The sequence below is a fragment of the Vombatus ursinus genome, unplaced genomic scaffold (assembly GCF_900497805.2).
Source record: "Vombatus ursinus unplaced genomic scaffold, bare-nosed wombat genome assembly UNPS02014852.1, whole genome shotgun sequence".
NCBI lineage: Eukaryota > Metazoa > Chordata > Mammalia > Diprotodontia > Vombatidae > Vombatus > Vombatus ursinus.
In genome coordinates, this window is record NW_020954630.1 from 8,517,623 (window position 1) to 8,543,065 (window position 25,443).

The following is a 25,443-nucleotide window of genomic DNA, read 5'->3' on the forward strand; positions in this document are numbered from 1 at the left end:
AGCCATGAAGCGCAAGGCCGGCCCGGGCCGCCACGGCGGCGCGATGAAGCGGCTGCGGCTGGCGGTGCAGGAGTTCGTACACGCGGCCGCAGGAGACAAGACCCCCGGCGGCGCGGAGGGTACGGGCCACGGCAGCAGACCACGGGCGGCCCCGCGTCCCGGCGGGAAGAAGCGCCGCCAGGAGCTGAGGAAGGAGAAGAGGCACCTGAGGAAAGCCCGCCGGCTGCAGCGGACCGGGGGGCAGGGCGGGGGCCCGGGAGCCGCCGGGGAGAACCAGAAGCAGGCGGCTCCGACTTCGGCTCCGGCCTCGGCCCCCGGAAAGCCGCAGAAGCCAAAGCAGCAGCAGCAGAGGCCGCAGCAGCCGCCGGCCGAGAACAGGCCCCTCCGCGGGCCCCCTCAGGCCCAGGCCCGGGGACCCGGTGCCGCCGCCGTAGCGGCTCGGAAACGGGCGCTTCTGGCGGCCAACGAGGAAGAGGACCGCGAGATCCGCAAGTTGGAGCGCCGCCTGGGGCTGAGCAAGCGCCGCCAGAAGAAGAAGGGCGACGGCGGCTGCGCCACCGCGGCTTTGCCGTCCAGCTTTGTCCGCGACGGCCTGGACTACATCCTCGGGGCGCTGGAGGCCGGCGGCGGTTCCGCCTTGTACGGGGAGGAGGACGCCGAGGACGGGGAGGGGGCGCCGGCGCCCCGAGGGGGCGGCCTGGACGGGAACGGTGACGAGGGCGACTCGGGAGCAGACAGTGACGAGGACGACGAGGACGGGGAGGAGGAGGCAATAATGGAAGAGGGTCTCCAAGAAGGAGAAGAGGACGAGGAAGACGAGGAGGAACAAGACAGCGCAGACACGCAGGTAGAGGCCGAGAAGGAAAAGAGAAAGGGCAGGAAGAGGGTGCGTTTTGCAGATGAGGATAGCGAAGATGCCTCTTCTGAGGATGAGAGCACCACCAAGGAGGTAAAGTGCAAAAACATCACCTTCTTGTCCGTGAAAACTTTGCCTTTTTTTTTTTTTTTGGTCTTAAAGCACCCTTTTGGGTGGTGGTCTGTCTTTTAAGGTATTCAATCCAACTAGCATTTTTTAAGGGTCTCTATGTATTGGCTATTTATATAGACCTTAATTAAAAGGGTAGAAATAAGTGAGATAAATTTTCTACGAGAAAAAAATTCCAAATTAATTTGTACCTTGCCTTTTGTCATATTCCCATTAAACTATTAAAGAACTAAAAGTGAATGGAAAATCCCCGTGGATGAAGCCAGGATGAAACCCAAACATTCCCAGCCAACTGGAAGCTTACTTTTTTTTTTTTGTTCGTTTGTTTGTTTTGTTTTGGTGAGGCAATTGGGGTTAAGTGACTTTCCCAGAGTCACGCAGCTAGTTAGTGTTAAGTGTCTGAGTTGGGATTTGAACTCAGGTCCTCCTGACCCCAAGACGGGAGCTCTACCCACTGCGCCACCTAGGTGCCCCTGGAAGCTTACTTTCCAGTGGGTCTAGGTGGTACAACTTGTGTCCAACCAAGTAAGTAGGTATAATTTAACGTCAAGAGAGGACTGAAAACTAGGGGGGAGGAGTTCACAGTTGAGCAGTGCTTTGAAAGGAGCTGGAGATGTATCTATTTGATCCTACCTACCTACCTTGCAGACCCGAGGAGTCGAGGATCATGTTTTCTACAGGTGCGGGTCCTCCTAGAAAGTACACTTTTTATCTATGATGATTAATGAAAAAAAAATCTATTAAATGTGAAAAGCACTGTGCCCCTTCCTGGGGAAGTGGAAAGTAAGGCAGTCTTTACTTTCAAGAAGCTCACATTCTGATAGATGCAAAGATCAAATCATCATCATAAAAATTATATAACACTTAACTGTGTGCCATGTTTCAATTTCATTTGACCCTCATTCAACAACCTGGGAGGTAGGTGCTATTGTTGTCCTCATTTTACAGATGAGGAAACTGAGACAGTAACTTGCCCAGAGGCATATATCTACTAAGTGTCTGAAGCTGGATTTGAACTGGGGTCTTCCTAACTCCAGCCCCGGTGCCCTATACACTGAGCCACCTAGATGCACCAATATAGGAGGTTTCTGCTATAAGTCATGTAGAGCAGCAAGGTAGGTGCATCTTCATGAGTGTCATTTTTATTAACAAAATAATACCATTTTCTGATGTTGAACCATTAGATAGTACCAAGGACAATTTTGTCTTCTGGATTTTTGGTAAGTGGGACTTCAGATGGGGTGGGGCCTGTGCACCTACTGGAAGTAGTTGCCAGGTTGTATTTCTACAAGGAATTGACCTAATTTATCAATCTGGGAATTTATTGTGCAAGAGACAGATTTTTGTTTCCTGTGTCATGGTGTTTTGGACAAATATTGAATTATTTCATGCTATTTTTGCTCTAGAACTATGTTTATGAATTGAAGGTGCTCTCAAGAACAGTGCTATGCATGCAGTAAATTTAACGTGTTCTTAATATGGAAGAATCTCTCCTATGTACCTTTTAATCTGGTTTAACATTGTATTCATGTGTGCTGTGATACTCAGATAAACTCAGTGAGCACAAACTGGTACAATAGAGGATATTAACATGTGCGTTGGTATGAAACAGGCCACTGTCGAGAACTAGATCTCCACTCTATAAATTCTTTATGTTTTGTTAATTGTCACTAATAATTATCAATATTTAGTTTATAGGAAAATGATTCATAAACTTTAATGCCCTACGTGAATATTTGCTGTTATGCCTCTGTGTTGTAGATAGATCAGAACTTGCAGTGAGGAAAGGTCAAAATTTGGTTTGAATCTCAGCTTTGACATTTTAACTCTGTGACCCTGAAGAAATCATTTCATCTCTCTAAGCTTCAATTTCCTTAGTAAAATGGAAACAATAGTACTTGTACTGCCTACCTCACAGAGTTTTTGTGGGGGATGCCCTCTATAAAACTTAAGGCATTACATAAACGTGAATCCTTATTACCTTCCCCATTAATTTTTAGCTTTTTAATACTTTAATGGGATTATGACAAAAAGGCAATTTGCAAATGAATTTTGGATTTTTTTCTAATAGAAAATTTATCTCACTAATTTATTTCTATCCTTTTAATTAGGTTCTTTGTAAAAGTGCAAAGTATATCCCACCTCATGTGAGAAGATCTGAGGAAACAGTGGATGCCAAAAAGAAGGAAGAACTAGAAAGGTTAAAGAAAAATGTGAAAGGTCTAATTAACAGGTAATATATCTCAATTCTTGAGGACTCTATTGTGTCTTGAAATTAGCCAAATTGATCATTCTCCATGGAGATATAGAACATTATTTTTAAGTGAATTAAATTTTAAACAGCAGGCAGGAAAAACGATTAGATTATTATTGAATACTTTCTACTTTTTCTACAGGGAAAGCAGCACATTCCAAACCATGAGTTTTCAAGTTTTGTTCATCCTATGAATCCTCCTCCTCTCTAAGGCCCCCTTCTGTACTCTCTCCCTCTGTCCTAGCTAAAAAAAGCCTAGAGTAGATCACATATTACGAATCACCCTCTACCTACTTTGGGAAGGATAGATAGAAATTGGCCTTGCCCCCTTCTAGGAGGAAGTCAGAAAATGTGTGGTTTTAAATCATCTCTTATTAAGTAAGCGTTGTTAAAGAGTTTCCTGAGAAGTTCAGGGAATTGTCTATGATCTCAAAGCTAGGGTCAGAGGCAAGAATAAATCCATGTCTTTCCACTCTACAAAGTCTCCTTTCTGTGAAGAAGTAGAGGAACTAAGTATACCCTCTAAAATAGTAGCTTTGAGTCAGATTCAGAGAGCACCAGCATTCTCACCTCTGCCTGGGAACATCACTCTTCCTCAACTCTCCACCATAGCTTTTGCTATTCTTTTCTGGTTTTAGGTTGTTTTTACATGTCGTGTACATGCATCCTAAGATGTTTGTAACTCCTCTTGTTTTCCTTTGTTGTTATTGATGACATCATTGAAAGAACAAGAATGGAATAATATTAATTAGGTCGATTTCTACTTTAGACTCCCTAACCCACAAAGATTTTAAGAAATATAATTTATATGAGGAGACCTGGGCAAAAAAGATATGGTGTCTCTGGAATCCAGGCTATCCATAGGTCAATGAAAAAGAAGCAATTCTGCTCTATATGGTTACATGTTAAGAAAAGACTATTGTATATCTTACTGACAGGGTAGCACACTGGTTGGGGAGAAATAGTTGGAACATTGTTTATGGGGGGTTTTTGTGGGTAACTTAAAAACTATAAGGTTTTCTTCTATATATTACTATTCTAGAGCTCAGTGTGATCAATAAAATCTTGGCACAAGGTCCTTGTTGGCCTCCTGTTTTTTAAAAATAAATCAGCTTAATCTCTCTCCTCAGTTAAAGTTCTAGAGCAAGGATTGTTAACCTGGTGTCCGTGACCTTGTTTTAAAAAAAAAAATTGATAACTGTATTTCAGTATGATTGGATCCTTTTGTAATCATATATATTTTATTTATTCATTTAAAAACATTCTGAGAAAAGGTCCATAGGGTTCTTCAGGCTGTCAGAGAGATCCATGACACTAAAAAAAGTTAACTCTGGACTTAATGGAGGTCTCTCTGCATCCCAAAGGTAAAAGGCTGAAAGACAAAATTAAGTGTACACTATCCTAGGATTCTCCTTTGCAGCACTCAAGACAGAATTTTAAAAGAGGACTATATATAGACCTTTGTTATTCCAAGAGGAGAATCTCAAGGCGTTATGTTCAGCAGAAGGATGAATGGGAAAGTGACTGTGAATGATTCCGTTATGCTCGCCTCAGTGTAGCATTCTTTCTGTAATGATATCTGTAACATGTACTGTAAAGAGTACACTATTTTGAATAATATATTTATTATCTTTGAATAATATATTCAATACCTTAAAAATTCTCCCAGTAGAATACAAGTTTCTTGAGGGAGGGAATTTTATTTCTCTATCCTCAGTACCTTCCAGTGAGTAAGAGTTTAATAAATATTTCTTAAATAAAAATAAAAGTTAGTTTAATTAAATGTTTAGTATCTGTTTGTAGTAACCCTTTTCAGAGTAAGATAAAAGTGTTCTAAATGGAAAAAATACTTAGAATTAAAAGGATATGGTATTTTGTTTTGTTGAGTTTTTTAACTTGCATCCAAGAACTTTTCAAATAGAAAATAAAATTTGAAGCTCTTAAGTACAAAAATTAAGATTAATAGTCTTGAGAGGATCTAAAATTTTATAAGTTAACATGAAATAAATTTTTGAAAAGAAACACAATTTTTATTATAGGTTGAGTGAACCTAACATGGCTTCTATAAGTGGACAACTGGAAGAGCTATACATGGCAAACAGTAGAAAGGATATGAATGATACTTTGACAGATGTTCTTATGAATGCTTGTGTAACTGAAGCTGTGTTGCCTGCCAGACTGATGATGGAACATGTCCTTTTGGTTAGCATTCTTCACCACACCGTAGGAATTGAGGTAAGAAGTTTTTCCTTTTCTCAGTTTTCTTCATATGTCTTCACTGCATTAAAGTTATATCAGCCCATTGTTTATATTCTTTCTTGAGAATATTTTAAATTTCATTATTATTTTAATTCTAGTACTTAAAATTCATAATACCCAATTTAGCACCTTATTCTGCCTTATATACTTCACAGTTGATCCTTTTGTTTTGTATTAGGCCAGTCAATTTAGGTATAGGGAGCTCCTGGTAAGGAGCCTTCCTTTATCAGTGCAAATTGATAATTTCTCTACAACAAAGTGTTAAAGGCTTCAAGAATTTCCCAGGCCTCTGGAGGTTTAAATGACTTGCCAGAGGACCCAGTATGTGTCAAGGGTGGATTCAGGTGTAGAGTCTTATTTGAGCTTATCTTTGTAACTAACCTGTAAAGTATTTGAAGGAGGAACCATATTTGATAATTGTCTCCTATAGTCCAAAAACAGGACAGCTGGGTGATGTAGTGGATAAGAGTGCCAGGCCTAGAATCAGGAAGGCCTGAGTTCAAATACAGCCTCCAATGCTTACTACCTGTGTGATGCTGGGCAAGTCACTTAATCCTGTTTGCCTCAGTTTATTCATCTGTAAAACGAGCTGGAGAAAGAAATGGCAAAGCACTCCAGTATCTTTGCCAAGAAAACCCCAATGGGGGTCACAAAGAGTCAGATATGACAAATGACTCGATCACAACAAAAACAGTCCAAAAGTAGATGTTCAAATCAATTGCTCAAATAATGCTTATTGATCAACTGTTCCCAGTTTTCCATTCTATCTTTTCTAGTTGTTCTTCATATATTACTCTGAGATTTCATAGATTTCCTTAGTTGAAAGAGACCTCAAAGCTTGTCTAATCCAAATCCTTAACTGAAATGAGAACCTTTTCTAAACAGAGTGGTCATCTAGCTTTTGCTTGGACATTTCTCTTAATATTCTGAGATTGCTGTTCTACTTTTGGACAGTCCTAATTGTGGCAAACCTCTCCAGTATCTTTGCCAAGAAAACCCCAAATGGGTTTATGAAGAGTCGGACATGACTGAAAAACAACTGAACGGGAAATTTTTGTTTATGTCAAACTGAAATCTGCCTACCTGTAACTTCCATACTTTGGTCTTAGTTCAGCCCTCTGAGTTCAGCTAGAACAAGTCCAATCCCTCTTCCATAGAACAACCCTTCAGATGTCTGAAGACAGTTATCCCTTGATAAGGCTGCTTTTATACAAGTTAGACATCTTCCATTCCTTCATTTGAATTTCATATGGTATGGTTTCAAGTTCCCTCAACCATCATAGTGATTCTTACTAGAATTATCCTCAAGCTTATTAAGGTCCTTCCTAAATGTGTAACCCCAAACTGAATTCTAGACATGCTCTGACTAGGACCTTATAATGGGAATATCACTTCCTTCATTCTAGATACTGTGTTTCTGTTAATACAGCATAAAAATCACTTCAGTTTTTCTGACAGGCATTTTTACACTCATTTAATATTTTAATTAACCTAAACCCAAAGGTACAGTGGTTTGCTTTTTTTTTTCCTTTCCTCAACAACTGTCTCTTCCCCTCCTGTATTTGGACAGTTGATTTTTTTTTTAACCCAAGTATAAGACATAGCTATCCCTATTATGTTTAATCTTAAACAGGCTTTTATTAAGTGTTTGCTTTGTGGCAGACTCTGTACTGAGCATTTGGAATACAAAGCAAGAATGAAAATCCTCAAGGAATTGACAGCGTATTGGAAGGAAATAGGACATTAAGTCAGATCAGCAGATCCCCAATACAAGTAAGATCTTCTTGAGTTTAGCCCATTTCTACAGCTCATCATGACCTTTTTGGATTCTAGATTTTCCCATCAAGTGTGTGGCATCCCTCATAGCTTTGTGTCATCTCTAAATTTGATACGTATTGATAACAATTTTTAGCACAGTGGCAAAGGACAGAGTTTTCAGTCACTCTCCTAACAGCTTCCCTTCCTACTGACTCCTTAACTTGTAATTGCCTTGACTTTCCTGTATTTTGTCCATTCTGTTTAGGTTCATATTACTTTAGTGTTTTAGTCGATTTGTTTTAAGTGTTCTTGTAGGCATCTGTATAATTTTGCTGTTACCATTTACCTAGTCACCCATTCTCAAAACCTTAATGTTATCTTTGCTTCTTCTCTTTCTTATTAAGTCCAATGAGTTGCTGTGTTCTTTCATACCATCTCGCATCTTTATCTTCATTTCTTTCCTACTCTGTACTACAAGTCATCAGTGCTTCCCACCTAGACTATATTTAAGAAGCCTCCTTGATAACCAGCTTTTCCACCTTCATGCTTGCGCCTCTCTAATCCTTCCTTTACCCCCAGGCAAATAGATATTAATCTTCCTTATGCATACATCTAATGTTCCTCATCTACTCAGTACTTTTTAGTGGTTTTCTATTACTTACTAAATAAAATCTTAACCTCTAGGTTGGCATTCAAGGTTCTATACAATCTGTAAGCACCCAGTGCTTTCAGTTCAGCTCCACAGACAATTATTGACACTGTGCACTAAAGATGCAAAGATTAAAAACAAAGCAATTCTGTCTTCAGGGAGCTGAGATTCTATTAGAGGGAATACAGCATGTACAAAAAGTAAATATAATATAAAATATTAGTGTGACAGTATTAACACCTGGGGGAATCTAGGAATGCTGCATGGAGTAGGTGGCATCTAAACTGAGTGTTTAAGGACCAAGGTAGAGATGAAGATGGGATGCATTCCAAGCATGGGAGATGGCTTATTTTATAGGCAATAAGGAGTCAAGCCTTATTTTGTTATTCTCCCTGCCACATACTCTTTGCTCTGGCCAAATTGTACTACTTGCTGTTCCACATTGCTCTTGGCTCAGTCTTCTAACCTAACTACTCAAGAAGTAGCTAACTACTAGGTTCTAGGGTAAAACTCTGAAAGTTTGGGAAATGGCTTTCTAGTACAATAGCTCAAAAGCCCCCACTGGTGTGTACCCCTACTGATTATCATTTTATCAATTAGCCAGCCAGACTTAGTTTACATTAAGGTAGTATATATTAAGAATAGTTGGTACAACTAGAATGTCTTTCACTCCTTTGCCACCTGTTTGAAATCCTACTCATTCTTCAAAATGCTCCTGAAATTTTGTCTTTTACACGAAGCTCTCTGTGAGCTCCCTCCTCAGAAATATTTTTCCTTTGACTTCCTGTAGCAGTTTGTACCAATCTCATATTCTCTTCTACACAGTAGTTGTATTTTTATTATATAATATTTCATACTGTGGATGTTTCATATCTCCTCTGTTGTAGTCTGAACACCATGAAGTTGGAGCCATGTTTTGTTATCTTTGTTTCTCCTCAGCACCTAACACAGTATTTCCTGTGTGTTAAATGCTTAAACAAATGGTTAGTGAGTGAATAAGAGAGAGAAAAACAAGTCAAAGTGTATAAGTAATTTCTGTTGTGAATAATCTGCACATAAATGGTTGGTAATTAATTCTATGTTTTACATTATCTTTTATTTCCAGGAGGTGTACTCTTTTCTTCAGTACTTTAATGTTGTAAGCCAGTTCTTCCTGTCCATTATGAAATGTAATGAAACACCTGAATGCCATTCTTAGTAACTTTTGATTGCAGTCATACAGTGCCATTATATGGCCATTTCTGGACTTGCTTAGGTCTTCCTAAATCATATTGTTACACTTTTGAGCAAAGTTACTATCAGGTTTTAGCACTGATAGCTTAGCATTTCAGTGAGTTATGATAACAGTGGACAATGACCATTCACAGCATGTCAAGGATTTACTTTATCTGCAAACATGAGATTATTAGTCATACTTATCGTCTGTACCTTAGCTAATAGCATGAAAGACAGTTGAAATTACTTGTTCCAAAGGGGAAGTCATTACTGCAGCTTGGCTAATGATATCCACTGAAGCTCTTGCCAAGGTATAATGAGCTATTTCAGGATGCTAGTTCCATTAAACTTTCTTTTAATTCTATAATGGCAGAAACATCCTCACAGGAACCTGTACAAAAATATATTAAAGACCGTGGTGTCGTTTGATGAAATATTTTTTATTGGTCTTTTCTGAATCAAAATTAAATTCCGGATGGATGTAAACTTTCTTAAATTTCCCATATTAAATAATGTGTGATGTTGAATAAACTTTTAATTCTTCTTATTATTCATGTAGCAATGTTGCTGTAATTCATATATTTGTATTTGTAATGTTAGACTATATTAAATTTCCTTGTCAGGTTTTATTTCTAGTGCATAATTTTAAAATGCAGGCTTAAAATTAAACTTTAAAATTTTGTTTTGTATTTAAATCCATTCAAAACCAGAAAGTACACATATGAATGTTTCTTTGTGTCTGCATAATTCTGCTTTTCCTTTTATATGTTGTGTTTGCTAAAAGATTGAGTTCACATCAAATGGCCTCAATGTCCTTAGCCATTTTTTCCTTTTTTTCTTAGTACTAGTTTTTAGGAAGTGGTACAATCTTTTAAAAGAAAACTGAATCTCAGAGAAATATTCTGCATATATTTTTACTGTTTCAGATGCTGAAAATTATTTTTTGTTATTAAATATCTGTTATACAGGGCATTGTACAGATGTACTTAACACTAGAGATTAAGGTGCTCTATTGAAGCTCACCTTTTATGCTGTATATTTTGTATGTGTTCATGAGAAGTATTTTAAATTTGGTTAACAAAAGGGGAACCAAAGAAAATTTTACTTTTTTTTTTAATGTACTTTTTTCTTCTTAACTATCTATTTTCAGGTTGGTGCTCACTTTTTGGAAGCTGTGGTGAAGAAATTTGATGAAATACATAAAACTGGTAGTGAGGGAAAAGAGTGTGACAACCTTTTTGCCATAATTGCCCATCTATATAACTTCCATGTGGTACAATCTCTACTCATCTTTGACATTCTAAAAAGACTTATTGGAACTTTCACAGAAAAGGACATTGAATTGATTCTCCTAATGCTGAAAAATGTAGGTTTTTCCTTGAGAAAAGATGATGCTTTGTCCCTGAAGGACCTGATCACTGAAGCCCAGACTAAAGCCGGTGGAGTAGGCAAGAAGTTCCAAGATCAAACTAGGGTATGATTGCATAATTGAACAGCATAAGAAATACACTTGATGAGAATTAGCAAAAAACAACTTGGTAAACTATTAGATTTAATTTTCTATAGATAATTCATGCCTAGCTCTTTACTTCAGCTAATTTTATAAATTAGTTTTAACATGTGGACGATCCAACTCCTTAAAATTGTCAGACTGCAGATAAATGTGAATCTGAAGTTTTAAATCTGACTATAAAGGAACATGATCAACTGCCTTCTTTGTTTACATAAATGTTACTACATTTAATGATGTTGACTTGAATTTTGAAGTCTAGTTCAGAACAATTATAAATGGTTATGTTAATGCAAATTCCTTATATCCTACCCTAAAGAAAAGAATTAATATAATGAATCACTATACATATATACAGGGATATGTTTTCTACCCATTTAAGTAATGCACTATTCACTATAGTTTTAAGTGTTTCTCTCTCTCTTTTTTAAAGATTCGATTCATGCTTGAGACTATGTTGGCACTAAAGAATAATGACATGCGCAAAATTCCAGGCTATGACCCTGAACCTGTAGAGAAACTAAGAAAACTGCAGAGAACATTGGTAAAAAAAAAAAAAAAAGTAGTTTAATGTTAATTTACATTTTAGATTACTTTGCCAGTTAACTCCATACTAAAGTCCTACTCTTGATGCCTCATTTAGGCATGGAGGTGACCTCATGTCTTTGAGGCTATTCCATTGTGGGTCCTATTAAACCAGAAAGGCTCCAGTTATGGGTGTGTCTGTGGTCTGAGAGCCAGCCTCTTTAATGTGAGGAATAATTTCCACCAGATTAGATGGTTCCCTGTGATGTATTTTGTTGTTGTTGTTGTTGTTTTAGTGAAAGTAAAAGACAAGTCTGTTAAGTTGCAGAAGTTTTCTGCATTGGACAAGGTAATTCTCAGTGAGGAAATTTAGATATGTTTAAAATATTGAAGTATGTTGGCTAATATATACCCTTGATTATAGTCTCAGAAGTCAGGGTATAGGAAAGTAATAATTTTAGTAAAGATCAAAATCTGACCCAAATTTCACAGGGTACAAGTAAGAATTGTTGAAATCATAATTATGACTACTGCAGATCTCTCGTCATAGTGACTAGTCTAATCATCTATTTAATCTGTTTTGATATTGTTTACAGCAATAATCAATCTAAAAATCATATATTAAGAAAATCTTGAGTTGACTGATATTGGAGACTAATGGCAGACCTTGTCTGTCATTTTACAGTGTGGTCTAAGTGAGAAGAGCCAGTTTTGGTCTACCACTTTAAACAAGCTAATCCCTTGTAATCATTTAGGTTAATATCACTTAAATGACATTTCTGATTTTAATTGAATTTTATAAGTAATTCAATATTAATACATATTTATAAGTACATTTTAATTGCAGTAGAGGAATTCTCATTATAAAAGGTTCTTTTGTGGTATAAATCATTATTCCCTAATACCTCTCTTTGGCAAGTTTGGTTATTTGTAATTTTTTTAAGTAAAGTCTAATTAAACTTCAAGAAAATGGTGCTGCTTGTTTTTATTGGCCACCTTTAATGTGATTATTGAGATTATAGGGGTTAACAGATATATAATATTACTGCTTGTTAGAAAACTTCCTTTTTACAACCTTATTTTTTAATTAGGAAGGTAATTGGGCAACAGACAAGTCAACTCCCCGTTTTGAGACTGTTTTCATACGTTGGGGAGAACAGCAAAAGGAAAACAAAAAGACTTGGAAAATTTTATCCCTGAGCTCTACTGTACAATTTGTGAAATACAAGATAATGACAGCTCTTAGAGCTGCATTGACAACTTCTTTTGTCTTTTTCACGTTTTTCCTTATTCTGAAATGTGTGTGAGCCTCATGAATCGTCTGCTGGTATTATTGTCAAAGTCCTTTGGAATGGTGGTGACAGATATTAAGCAAAAACAAAACTCTAAACTTATTATCTATATCCTTGCTTTTTCTATTTTTGTTCTCTATTTAGCAGAGACTATAATTTTACTAATTTTTGGAATGATGGCATTTTTAATCTGATGAAAGACCAGAAAACTCTTAAATTATGCTTCCCTCCTTCTAGATTTTATTCTGCTTTTAAGTCTAAAAAGACTTTTACTAAATAATTTAATTGATGTCTGAAAGCACTACATTTCTTAGGCATGCATAATATATGTAATATATATTACAGGAGTTTTTCATTTCACTTCAAAAGAAGAAACTAGCTCGTTAAAGAGTTTTCCATAATTTAAGGATGCATATTTTTAACCAAACCTATGATTTAATTGGTACAGGGAACTCCAAGAGAGGCAGTTTTTTCTACCAGAACAAATCTTACAGTCTTGAAGTATTCCCTGGGGGTACTAAAAGGTTGAGTGACTTAATCAGGGTCGGTGTCAGAGGCAGAGTTTCAGTGTGTCTTCCTAACTCAAGAGGCTAGTTCTCCACCATGCCATACTGTTTCTTGTACCCTTAATAATGACAGAAGCCTTTTTGCACATTAAGAAAAACTATTTATAGGAAAAGTATGGCATAGGCATGAGAGCTCTAGACTTTAAGTAAAGAAGACTTCAAATCAAGAAGCTTCCAATCCTGCCATTGACACTTACTAGCTTTGTGACCATAGCAGATTACTTAATATTTCTGTGCCTCAGGCACCTCACTAGGTCTTAATCTGCTAAGTTATTGACAAGCTGTAATGTTCGTTGATAAGAGAGAACTATTACAAGAAAATTCCCTACAGATCCTTCAAATATTATGTATTTTTACTGCTATAATATTACTAATACACAGTTAACACAAATACCAGTGGACTAACAGTTGAGTCAAACATAGGGTAGTCAAACTCTAACCAAACACCTCCAAAATATTAAATTCACCAAGAATTGATGTCATCCTAGGATTACATAGTTTTTAATCATTTCAGAACTCTGTACGTTATTTACAGTATGGGTTCTTAACCTTTTTTTGTGATATATCCCCCCTTGGCAGTCTGGTAAAGCCTGGGGAATCTCTTCTCCAAATAATGTCTTTAAATGCATAAAATAAATTACGTAGGATTATATAAAGGAAACCAACTATATTGAAATAGTTATCAAATTGTTCACAAAATAAGTTCATAGATTCTTGGTTAATAGTCCATTATTCAGGACATCAGACAACACTGAACGATATAAATTGACTATTATAAAATAGTTCCTACTATTGTTAATATAGCTCTCAGGTCTAATTAAAGGAGCATACATATGTATATTTAGGCAAGAAAGCCTCTAAAACTTAAATCTTAATAGAAGCTCTTGTTTTGACATTTTTTTTATATAATGAGCCTTTATTGAATATATGTGATCTGTACTTGGTATATCAAATGTGTTGTTTGTGTACTGATTAATTAGGCAACCTAGCCACCAGTCAGGGTAAACTCATACCCAGTTATTCACTTGTTGACAGTAGCAATATTTGAACCCCTTCTCCCTCATATCTTTTCACCTAACAACCAAGAACCCAACAATCAGTGTTTTATCTCTGTCTTAAAACAACTAGCATCTCATCCCTTCTGAGGACCTGTTGTCTTCTTGGGGAAGTGTACATTTGCTTGTTCTGTCTCAAAGTGTTCAGGAATATCACTTTCAATGGATTATAGAGGTAGGGATGTTACCATGCGTTATCATACACTAGTTAAGCTTTTTTAAACACAAAGAATAAGCTGACATAATCAGGCATACTACTGGAGAAAACTACCTTCTATGATATGTTTAATATCTGTAGACAAATTGGTACATTCATAATTTTGGGTCTTACTTATTCTGATTTTCAGGCAATTTATTTTTTGGTTTTAAGTAAGGTCATCTTTGAATAAGACTGTTACGGGTTAAAAGAAAATATTTCACTTTTGTTCCCTTACCATCTATGGAGGCATAGTCTCAAAATAGCTAATGATAAGCTTTGCAAGAGTTGGATAATTGTTCTGCTTTCTTAATATTTGCCTTTCCATAGAAAAATGAATCCAACATCCCTTTGTGTAAGATAAACAGTTTCCATTTCTATTCCATCTCTGCATCAAATTACAAATTATAGACAGAATTGGGGGTGGGGGGTGCAAACTGTACTGTTTTGCTAATAACCAGTATCCTCAAATGATTTACTATAACTAATTTTCTCTAGAGCATGAACACTAGACAGTAATAGGATTACAGAAAAAGGCCTGAAAAGGACCTGAGAGGTCATAGAGTCCAAACTTTTCCTTTTACAAATAAGGAAACTGAAGCCCAAAAAAAATAAAAGTGACTTTTTCAAGGTCACACAAGCAGTAAGTAACAAAGCCCAGATTTGAACCCAGATTCTTTGGCTCTAAGGCTAATACCCTTACCACTATACCATGCTGATCTTCCAGTGATCTGGGAATTTGACTCCTCTTAATAGTAGCTCCAAAGGGGACCTTGAGGCCAAACTTCGAAGCCTTACTTAGTATGATCCCCTGAATGCAGAAAAAGTTTTCAAAAGCAGAGACTGGAAAGGCAGAGAATGTCTGTACTGAAATTTAACACTGACTTTTCTTACCCTGGTGTTTATGAACTTGTTATTTTAATATTTTGATAACTGTATTTTAGTATAATTGGTTTCCTTTGTAATCTTATGTGGGGTTTTTTTAAAATGTATTCAAAAACAGTATTCTGAGAAGGGTTCCATAAGCTTCAGTAGGCTGCCAAAATTGTACATAACACAAAAACTGTTTTAGAACCCGTGCTATAAATCAACCCTGAGTGAATATACACAACCACATTCACATTCATGTGGATTTGAGATTTCCCCTTGTGGTGATAGGGAGACCTCAGAGAGGTTTAACCCCTTAAAGGGAAGAAGAAACACGGTTATGGAATATGAACTCTGGCAATAACTAGAGAAGTTGGAAATAGAAATCTGATTACTAGTGGGGAGGGTAGGTTCCTTCATAAGATTAACTTCTGTGTTTTAGTTAACAGTATGTTCTTGAATTCTATGAGAATTAAATGAAAAATATATAAGTAAACTCAGTACTGAAAAGTTCTAGCAAAATAGACTAAAGCCATGAAATTAAAGTAGATATTCCAAGTAGGATAAAATGTGTAGGGTTAGAATATAGTCTCTACACATACATTATGTTCACTGCCATGATTAAATTATTATTTTGATGTTTTAAATGTAGTTAATTGGTTCCCCAAAAGCTGTCATTTTTAAATGTCCGTGAACTAGCTGTAAGAATATGTTAGTATAAAGTATAAACCAACTTAAAAAATCTACAATGAAAATTGTTTCATTTTTAAAATAGATTCGAAACAGTGGTTCTGGTAAAGAAACTCAACTTCGAGTCTCCTGGGAAAGCCTTTTGAATGCAGAGCAGATTGGCAGGTGGTGGATTGTGGGATCATCATGGAGTGGAGCCCCAATGATCGACAGCAACAGTCATAGCCAGCAGAAACAACTTAAAGGAACGGTAAACTGAACTAATAATAAGGGTTTTTATTTGAATTTCATTCTTATTATGCTATTCTGTTTATATTTCCTCTAAAATGTAAGCTTTTTAGAAGAATGACTGACATGTATAGCTTTTATCTCTTGCACATAGTAGGCCCTTAATAATTCTTGAATTAATAAGTTTATGCAAATACACACACATATCTATGTTGGGGTTTTTTTGTTGTTTGTTTTTTGTTTTTGTTTTTAGGCAATTGGGGTTAAGTGACTTGCCCAGGGTCACGCAGCTAGTAAGTGTCAAGTGTTTGGTCTGAGGCCGGCTTTGAACTCAGGTCCTCCTGACTTCAGGGCCGGTGCTCTATCCACTGTGCCACCTAGCTGCCCCAACACACACATCTTTGAAAACTAAAAGAATAATCTCTAATTTTCTCATTCCAAAGTAGAAGCCACACAGTTTGATCAATTTTTCTTTTTGTTATGAAATATGCTTCCTATAAATATGCAAGCTTTCATTGTACTAGAACTTTACTGTTGGAAGGGACCTTAATGATTATAGTTAAAGAAGTTAGAGTAGGTGACAGAGAGAGAAATGCAATACTGATTAGAGCAAGCAGTTTTGAGTCTTGAAAGGTCTTTTATTAATGCAAACATTTTTAAAATCTTTATTTTAGTTCATTATTTTCATGAGTCACATAAACTGTACTGTTAGCATGTAAGCTTTTCTCAGTTAAGCATGTTACCCATCTATTCCTACTGCTTTCTCTAAGTCTTTTCCTGTTTCTGTCTTTCCCTCTCATTTGTAAGGCACCAGCAGTTTAAATGATTGTCTCTTTCCTCATTGAAAGGTTTCATTTATAAGACTAAATCATTTATGTCCAAGCAATTCAGTTCAGCAAAGTTTTGAGTACCTGCTAGTACCACATTTTTTTTTCTAGCTGCATTAGTTATGTCTATGTAACCCACAATTTGTAACTTTTAAACTTTGTACAGGACAGGGGTGGTGTTTGATTTGTTTTTAATGCTATAGGCTTTCACTAGTAGCTTTTGATTTTATTACTTAGCACCTAATTTCTCCTTATACTTTATTTTGGGGTCAGGATGCAAAAAAAAAAAAAATTACAGAAGTTTTTTGCTAGAGACTTAAATTTTAGAAGCTTCCATAATGTGCTTATTAGCCATGGCTTATATTTGATTCTTTCAAGGTTAGTTCAAAGATACTAGAGCTTGCCCGAAAGCAGAGAATGAACACTGATATCAGAAGAAATATTTTCTGTACATTGATGATTAGTGAAGACTTTTTGGATGCTTTTGAAAAGCTTCTGAAGTAAGTACATATAGGAATTTTCAAGTTTCTTTTGTAATTTGACTATTTTTGTCTCTGACTAGAGCTAAATCAAAGAATTATTGGTCCTTTCTGATCTTCAAACTGAAAACATTTCTTAAGTTCATTGGCTGAGGATATTTGCTTTACTTGACCATAATATTTATTATGTGGGTTTTCTTTTCCTTTTTTTTAATTGAGGAGAATATGAGGAAAAAGAACAAATATTTTTTGAAGTGTGTTAGTCCTCTTTACTGCCTTAAGAGGTACTGTATATACCAAACATATTTGAATTTTTTATTAAGGATGAGCTTGTAGTAAAAACCTTACATTTATTGTGAACATGAATTATATTATGTAGTACTTTGATCTAGATGGTTTAATGAGTTGAACAGACCCATTACTTTGGAAATGTTGCTTTTTATAAAAACTAAATACCTCGGTTCAGTTTACTTTCTAGCAATTGTCTTTCTTCTCCCAGTGAAGTACAGAAGAAAACTTTTAAGTTAATGAGGAGTCTGCTGTTTAAGTTTTTTATTTCGACTTAGAACATTTACTTCACCAACTGTGGTGCTTTCTGTTATGTAAAACAGAAAGCATTCGCTTTACATCGGTTTGCTTCAATTTCTTCAACTGTAAAATGAGAATAAGAATTATAGTACCTACCTCCCAGGACTGTTGTGAAGTTCAAATGAGATAATAATTGCAAAACACTTTGCAAACCTTAGAGTGATATCGAAATGCTACCTATTATCAGTATCATCATTATCATCAAATGTGCCACCCTCTTAGGTCTTCTAACATTTCTAGGGTACCAGTACAGTACTGGTAAATCGGAGGATGTTGCCTGATTTAGAGCCATCACGATAATGACTAGTACATAGCCCTTGAAAGTTGGCAAAACATTTTATGTACGTTGTCTCATTGAGCCTTCCAAGAATGCTGTGAGGTAGATGCCATGGGTTCTATCCTTATTTTACGGAGGCTTAGAAAGGTCAAGTGGTATACCCATGGTCACACAGCTCTCACTCAGATGGATCTGGGATGTCATCAAACAATGCAGCTTATAACCCATTCTTGCACGCCCATCCTGTCTTGCTTATATTGTCCCATATATTCACTACAAGGGTTCTACTAGTAGGCCACAGGCCTTCCTCAATTTCCCTGTGCATCAGAAGCACACCAGTGCTGCACACAAGCCATTTACTGGTTGGTCACCTCTTGCTCTGCCACATGACCAATGTGTCTGTTTGAGTCACATGGCTAGCAAATGTCCAAGGCGGAATTGGAGCCCAGGTCTTAGACCAAACAGCTCTTTATCTAATATAGTGAGCTGCCTCTCAGCCACATAGCATTACCAAGACAGTATTCATGTTTGAAGTATATGTTTGTGCTTGTGTGTGTGTGTGTGCGCACGCGCGCATCTATGTGGAAGCAGCTTGTTATGATTGTGGAGGCTGCACAGTTTTTAGCTTATTGTCCACTTCTGTCCACAATATATGTACTGGCAGACTAATAATTCAGTGGACTGACTGCCTTGCCAGCTGTACATCATGATCTGGCAGGAGATGTTTCTCTGGTTTTTTTCCTTTGTGCATTGTTAAGCCAGGCTCTTAAGTGGCCCTGTAATATTCTAGTGCTTAATGCAGTCAGCACAAAGCCAAACTATCCAAAGACTTGCTTTCATCTCCACTCTCTTTACCTGTTTCCTGAGGCAAAACTTTCTAACCTTCCACATTTTAACAGTGGTTCTGTACCCTTAAGCTAGTGCTGCCCTTGGCTGCCTTGTCTTTCTCTTGTCTTGGCAAAGAGAGATTAGGTGTTTTGTTTGTGGAAGCTATTTCTGAACTCTTTCCTATTCCTTGTGGTAACTTCTTTACATCAGTTAAACTTCTGTTAGAAATGGTGTAAAAAGTATCCTTTCTTTTTTCTGTTTCTTGTTTTTCAAGGTTTGAATAATTCAGGCTAAAGCTGTTGTAATTGATGACAATATCTGCTCATTATCCTCTCTTCTGGTTTGGTGTTCATTTTTACTTTTGCTTTAACTAATGGATGGTTTCACTGCATGTAGACAGCTGATTTTAAAACTACTCCAACACTAATGACAATACATTTTCCATCTATTGAACCATAGTTTATTTCATTTTCTTGAGATGTTTAGTGCTTGCCATTTCTAGTGCCTTCCTATTCTCTTCTGAAGTATTACATGCTATACAAGCATGAAGCTTCTGATTAGTCTATAATACTTGAGCCTCTTTTAAAGTTTCTTAATTCCGAATTACTTTTTCTCCCATATTTCTTTCTGTCTTATTCTATACCCCCTTTGCATTGAAATTACCAGGTATCGAGGTATGTGTTGGCTTGGTTTACAAAATCTTGTCAGATTCTTCATAGGGTTTATCTTTATCCTCAGTCCATTGATGTTAGCATATAAACAGAAGTTATTTTCATGGTGATCTTTATGCTTGTAGGAGGCATCATGGTGGAATAAGTACTGGTTCTGGAGTCAGAAGATCTGGATTCAAATCTCACCTCTGATGCTTAATACCTGGGTGACCTTGAACTTCCCTTGGACTTGATGGCATCTGGGGTCCCTTCCAACTGTATATCTGTAATGATCCCAAGTTCATAAATACGACAAGACAAGATAACCAAGTGTCCCATAAAATGATGTTTCTTATTGCCTCTGAGCATATGAAACCAATTCTTCCAATTCCTTATTTGCCTCTCCAAGTAGAATACCTCCACGATTAATCTTTCCATTAGCCACAACTTCCTTATGTCTTCTGGTTTCATTTAAATATTAGAAAAATTACTTTCCTGCTGGGCTTTTGCACCACTGGCTTTGGTTGTCTAACATATTAAAAATTAAACTATTGACACAAAATAATTAGTGTTAATTTATCAGCAATTTGTATTGATGTCAAATGATCTAGTTGTAATATTCAAGTAGAGATAGAAAAAGGAAAAAAAATATTAGTTATAAGTGGTTGGGTAGAAAAACTTTAATGTTTTTTTTTTTTTAGCTAAGAAGAAACAAGAAAAAAGTTTCTTCCCCATGGCTTCCAGATTTCTGGAAACCCTACCTCAATTTTCACCTCTTGAGGTGAAAAGTATTAGATGGCCAAACGATTGCCTTAAAATAGATCTAACTCTTAAGCTCACATATGATTTTATATCAGCATTGATCTGGCCTTATTTTAGAGCTAGGAGAGACCTTAAATATCTGCTCTAAGCTCAGCTGAGGCTGAGAAAAATAAAAGATTTTGTCTGTGGTCATACAGATAGATAGCAACAGATGCAGGGCTACAATCTGTGACTCCCAATCCAGTGTTCTTTCTCTTCTAATGTTGCCCTCTACTAAGAGATTTTTTTTCTTCAGATTCTGTCTTTCAAAATTTATTTCAAAGAGATTTCGTTCTCTTTTACTTATGTAGTTCCTGTCTTAAAAGAGTTAAAATTTTGGAAGTTAAATGATTTCTGATTTATTGCTGTTTCTTACTTGCAGACTTGGACTCAAGGATCAGCAAGAAAGAGAGATAGTTCATGTCCTCATAGATTGCTGCCTACAAGAGAAAACATATAATCCTTTTTATGCATATTTGGCTAGCAAATTTTGTGAATATGAAAGGAGATTTCAGGTAAGTTGAATGTTTTATAATAGATAAGTACTGAAGTTTACTCATTGGCCAGATGTATTTTTGTTCTCCTTTCCCTCAACAATTCTTTCTTCCTCCTCTGCACCACACCCCCCAGCTCCAGATGTGACATAATTTATATCACAGATGAGGTGAGTTTCAGAGCCAGATTTACAACTTGAGTTCTCGTCACCTAGTTCTATGTCTTCTGCTAAAGAGTTTCTTTAAGCAGTACTTTACATATTTCAGTTCAGTGTATTATTGTCCACTTTAAATTAGGAAACTAGGTTTTGAAAGAAATCATTATAAGAATCCTTAGCTACTAAGAAACTGGTATATTTGCTTTCAGAAGCCTTTATATATTTAATAAGATTAAATACATTTTAACTTGCTATTAACCAAAAGATTTCATTTTATAGTAACAATGTTTTAATAAGGGTCATGCTTTTCATATCTCTATTCATTGAAGTATCAACAAATATTATATTTAATCATAAATTATGTTTTATGATAGCATTCTTTTAATGAGAAAGGAATAGAATGGCATTGTATTATGATGTTACATCCCACTTCTACCTGTGTATTTGTTGCATTGTGATTTTATTTTTTTTTCTTTTGGAGTAGATGACATTCCAGTTCAGCATATGGGACAAATTTCGGGATTTAGAAAATTTGTCAGCTACTACATTTTCTAATTTTGTGCAGTTGGTGGCCCACTTGCTGAAGAAAAAGTCACTTCCACTTTCTATCTTTAAGGTTTGTAATTAATGAATGAATTAATATTAGCCTTTAAAATACTCTTGGTTAAACATAAATCTTTTTAAATGACTTCTGCTGTTTTGTTATAGCTCTTTATAATAATCAAACATCATATGTGTGTCCAATGAACCTGTAGTCAGTTTATTTATTCCCTGCACCAGTACACTCAATAAGCATGTTCAGAGGTATATTACTAGCCTAGGTGAGTGTTTATATTACTGAATTTAGTGTTAACGTGCAAGTTGTACTTTTAATTCTTGGAAATACACATATGCCAATGTTCAGAGAAAATAAGGAAACTTAGAAGTGTGGGTGTGCCCACATTTATAGAGGTAGGTTAATGTCTAGGGAATTCTGTCATTTGGTCTGGAAATGAGATAGTGGATCAGAGTCCCTGATGTTCATCATCAGAGATGACTACTTTTCTCTCTCCCATTTTTGTGTGAATCCCAATAACAAACCACCCACAGCATTCAGACTGGGACTTTTCTGAATCTAAGTAGATAATAATTGACTGAAATGGGAGAGAGGTTATGGCTTGCTTATCATCTGGATTATCTGTCTTCATTGCTAGAAATAACCTTTAGCTTCTTTTCAGTGGCACTGACTTCCTGAGACTAAGCTGGAGAATTGGGAAATCTGGGCTGTTGAGAGAGGCATAGAGAACTGGCCCTGGGACATTGCTGATCTAGGTGACTCCAAGGGAGGAAGCTCCCTCTTTCAGTGAAGGTTGGCAGCTTCTTGGGAGTTGCCTCCAGGAGTGTGAGGTTGGGTGGCTCCCTCCCCAGGTCACAGACACAGGAAGTGCCAAGGTAGGATTTGGAGCACAGCTCTGTCCCCATGTCGGTCATGCTTCCTCCTGGGGAGAGGAGGGCAGTCTTGGAAGGACACCAAGTCAGTTTTGTGTTTCGGGGTACCTGACTGAGAATAGGACATAATCTTATCCCTTGAAGCCAGTTGAAGTTTTCCAACAGATACCCTGAGCTGCTGGGTATCTAATGGGCTTGACAGTCTACCCAGAGTGTCTGAGAAGCATTCCCTTCCTTGGCATCTCTGCTAATAATGAGTTACTTAAGTGACTTCTGTTCTTCATCCACCAAGTGAAAAGGCTGAACCTAATCTACAACCATCCTAGAGTCTTGTTATTTTTCAGGGCAAGAAGGATTGTGGAGCCTTGTAAAGGTGGAAATACTTAACTTTTTAGAGAGCGTCTGTAGGCTGAGGGATCTGTGAAAGAGAAAACCCATGAGGGAGAGCTGACTCCAGAGGCAGAGCCACCACAAAGAGGGGAACTGAGCCGTCCTCCTAGCTTTTTGTCTCGTACAGACACATCACAGAAGCAGACACATCATGGGCAGCCAGCGTGTGCTCAGGACTTATCCCTTTCCTGGCTGCTGTGAAATACAGGCCTGCAGCTCCTGACCTAACAGCGTGGGTGTTTCCACACTTTTTTGTGCTGTTAGTTCAACTAGAATCCAGAATCACTCTGACTTAGATTGTCAATCTCTGTACCAAAAGAATGTGATCAAATATCAATGAAGTGCATAGTCTGTGTGCGCTTCGAGGCTACAGTTTTTCCTTAAAGTATTATGTCTGCTCAAGGAAACTTTAACTCCTATTTCTACTCTACGTGTGGGCCCTTAAAGTTATTTATTTCAGTTTGGACATTAAATTTTGACATTCAGATACGTACCTCAGCTGTGTTGTTTAGTTTGTTAATTTTTCTGACTTTAAGATATTGGCATAACGTATTAAGAATTTTATGGGACTTGTGGTGGATACAGTAAGATGTTGTAGTAGTAGTAGTAGTACCTACAACTACTACTACTACTACTACTACTACTACTGGAGAGTATTTTGGAGTTGTTTCTAAATCCTGCTTCTTGGATTTGTCACACTTATGTGACTTCGGGCAAGTTATTTAGTCTCTCTGGCCTCAGTTTGCTTTTCTGTACAGTTATCTCTAGTGTCCCCATAAACTTGCTGATTTGCTAATTATACATATTTTTGTAATTCATAATTTATAATTTTCTGTAAGTTTACACATTAAATTTTTCTTTCTTTTTAAGGCAGTTGGGGTTAAGTGACTTGCCCAGGCTCACACAGCTAGTAAGTGTCAAGTATTTGGTCTGAGGCCAGGTTTGAACTCAGGTCCTCCTGACTCCAGGGCCACTGCTCTATCCACTGCGCCACCTAGTTGCCCCAAGAACAAAGCCCATTTCTTCTTCTTCTTCTTTTTTTTTTTTATTTTGTCTTTTTTGCTAGGCAGTGGGGTTAAGTGATTTGCCCAGGGTCACACAGCTAGTAAGTGTCAGGTGTCTGAGGCTGAATTTGAACTCAGGTCCTCCTGACTCCAGGTGCAGTGCTCTATCCTAGCTGCCCCTACATTAAATTTTATAATGGAGAGGGAAATTGAAACAAAGGTAATGCGTGCAAGCATCTAGTCTATAGTGATACAGTAATGCACTTGGCCCTCTTCTTTGGTAAAGAAGCACGTGGAGATTTGGCCTCTCATTTCATGACTAGAAGTAGTGGTTCATTAGAAATGTGTCGGTAAAGTAATGTATTGTTGTCTGCTTCATAATTTTATAAAACAAAATAAGAACCTCTTTCAGAATAGCATTATTTTTCTTTTTCCAATGGCATATATCTGGAAGTCACTAGGAAAAAATGTAATTGTATTTAAAGTTCTTTTTAATTATTATGAATTAATATTATCTTAGGTAATTGAATTCAGTGAACTGAACAAACCCAGAGTCCACTTTTTACGGAAAATATTACATATGCTATTAATGGAAACAGAAGTTGAAGAACTTGCCACAATTTTTGGCAGGTATGTAATAAGATTATGACATGTGGAGAGAATATGACTTGAAGAGTGCAATGTTCCTTGGTTTTTCTTCCATTCAATTGATTCCATCTATAATGGCAAATTTTATGGAGGGAATTTTTGAAGTTTCATTTTAAATAGGTATTATAATTATTTTGCCACAAAGTGTTTGATGTGGAAAACAAAACAACCTAATACTGTCAGTACATAAGTTGTTCTAAATTTAGTATTATTATTAGAAAATGATTTTGTTGCCATATTTAATCCTTGATTTTTTTCATTTTATACATATTTTTGGTATAAGGAGATATATAAAAGAAACTAGTTTTGTTGATTCTCATATTTTTACACTTTTTTCCCCAGAGTGTCTGACAACCCAAAGCTGGGAATGTTGCGGGAAGGTTTGAAGCTTTTTATTAGCCATTTCTTACTGAGGAATGCACAGGCCCTCCAGAGTGCTGAAGAAGCCAATGCACTTAAAGAAAGAGCCGATCTTGCAACAAAATCTTTGCAAGGAAAATCATCCTTAAAAATGTAGTGTTGTGGGAAAGGGTCATGATTGGACTGAGTTGGTAAAACCAGAAAATTTCTAGGCTGACAGAGCCAATATTTCTAGACATGAGAATAAGACTTTACAAGAATCTATTTGTTTTTATGTGTCTTTGTTGTATGTGTATAAAGTATATTGGGTATAATTTATACAATTTTTATATTGAAAATGGTTTTCTATCGCTGAATGTAATGAGACCTTGATAGAAATTAAGAGTAGACCACTAGATGGTGCAATAATCATGAAAAAAATTCAATGTCATTAGTGACTGAATGTTTTTTATAAAAAAGAAT

The 25,443-nt window shown here is 36.7% G+C and overlaps 1 protein-coding gene across 2 annotated transcripts; it reads left to right on the plus strand.

Annotated features, from left to right (window-relative positions):
• The first annotated feature begins 17 nt into the window (after positions 1-17).
• On the plus strand, positions 18-25,443 carry NOM1 (nucleolar protein with MIF4G domain 1). Of its 2 annotated transcripts, XR_003567212.1 has the most exons (11): positions 18-949; positions 3,097-3,218; positions 5,279-5,474; positions 10,271-10,594; positions 11,064-11,174; positions 15,907-16,071; positions 17,255-17,376; positions 20,882-21,014; positions 21,636-21,767; positions 22,369-22,582; positions 24,494-24,580. XR_003567212.1 is itself a non-coding variant. In XM_027840998.1 (10 exons), the coding sequence occupies exons 1-10, from the start codon at positions 44-46 to the stop codon at positions 25,136-25,138; spliced, it is 2,385 nt and encodes a 794-aa protein (XP_027696799.1). In that variant the 5' UTR covers positions 18-43; the 3' UTR covers positions 25,139-25,443. The 2 variants fall into 2 exon arrangements, 1 of the variants encoding a protein (XP_027696799.1); XM_027840998.1 differs by lacking the exons at positions 11,064-11,174; positions 22,369-22,582 and adding an exon at positions 24,964-25,443 and having other exon boundaries at positions 24,494-24,603.

Excerpts from the sequence above, each read along its gene's own strand:
- NOM1 (XM_027840998.1), top strand. The coding sequence starts at position 44 with ATGAAGCGGCTGCGGCTGGCGGTGCAGGAGTTCGTACACGCGGCCGCA. Across the intron at positions 5,475-10,270 it reads ACCACACCGTAGGAATTGAG|GTTGGTGCTCACTTTTTGGA; the intron begins GTAAGAAGTTTT and ends ATCTATTTTCAG. Across the intron at positions 17,377-20,881 it reads GCTTTTGAAAAGCTTCTGAA|ACTTGGACTCAAGGATCAGC; the intron begins GTAAGTACATAT and ends TCTTACTTGCAG.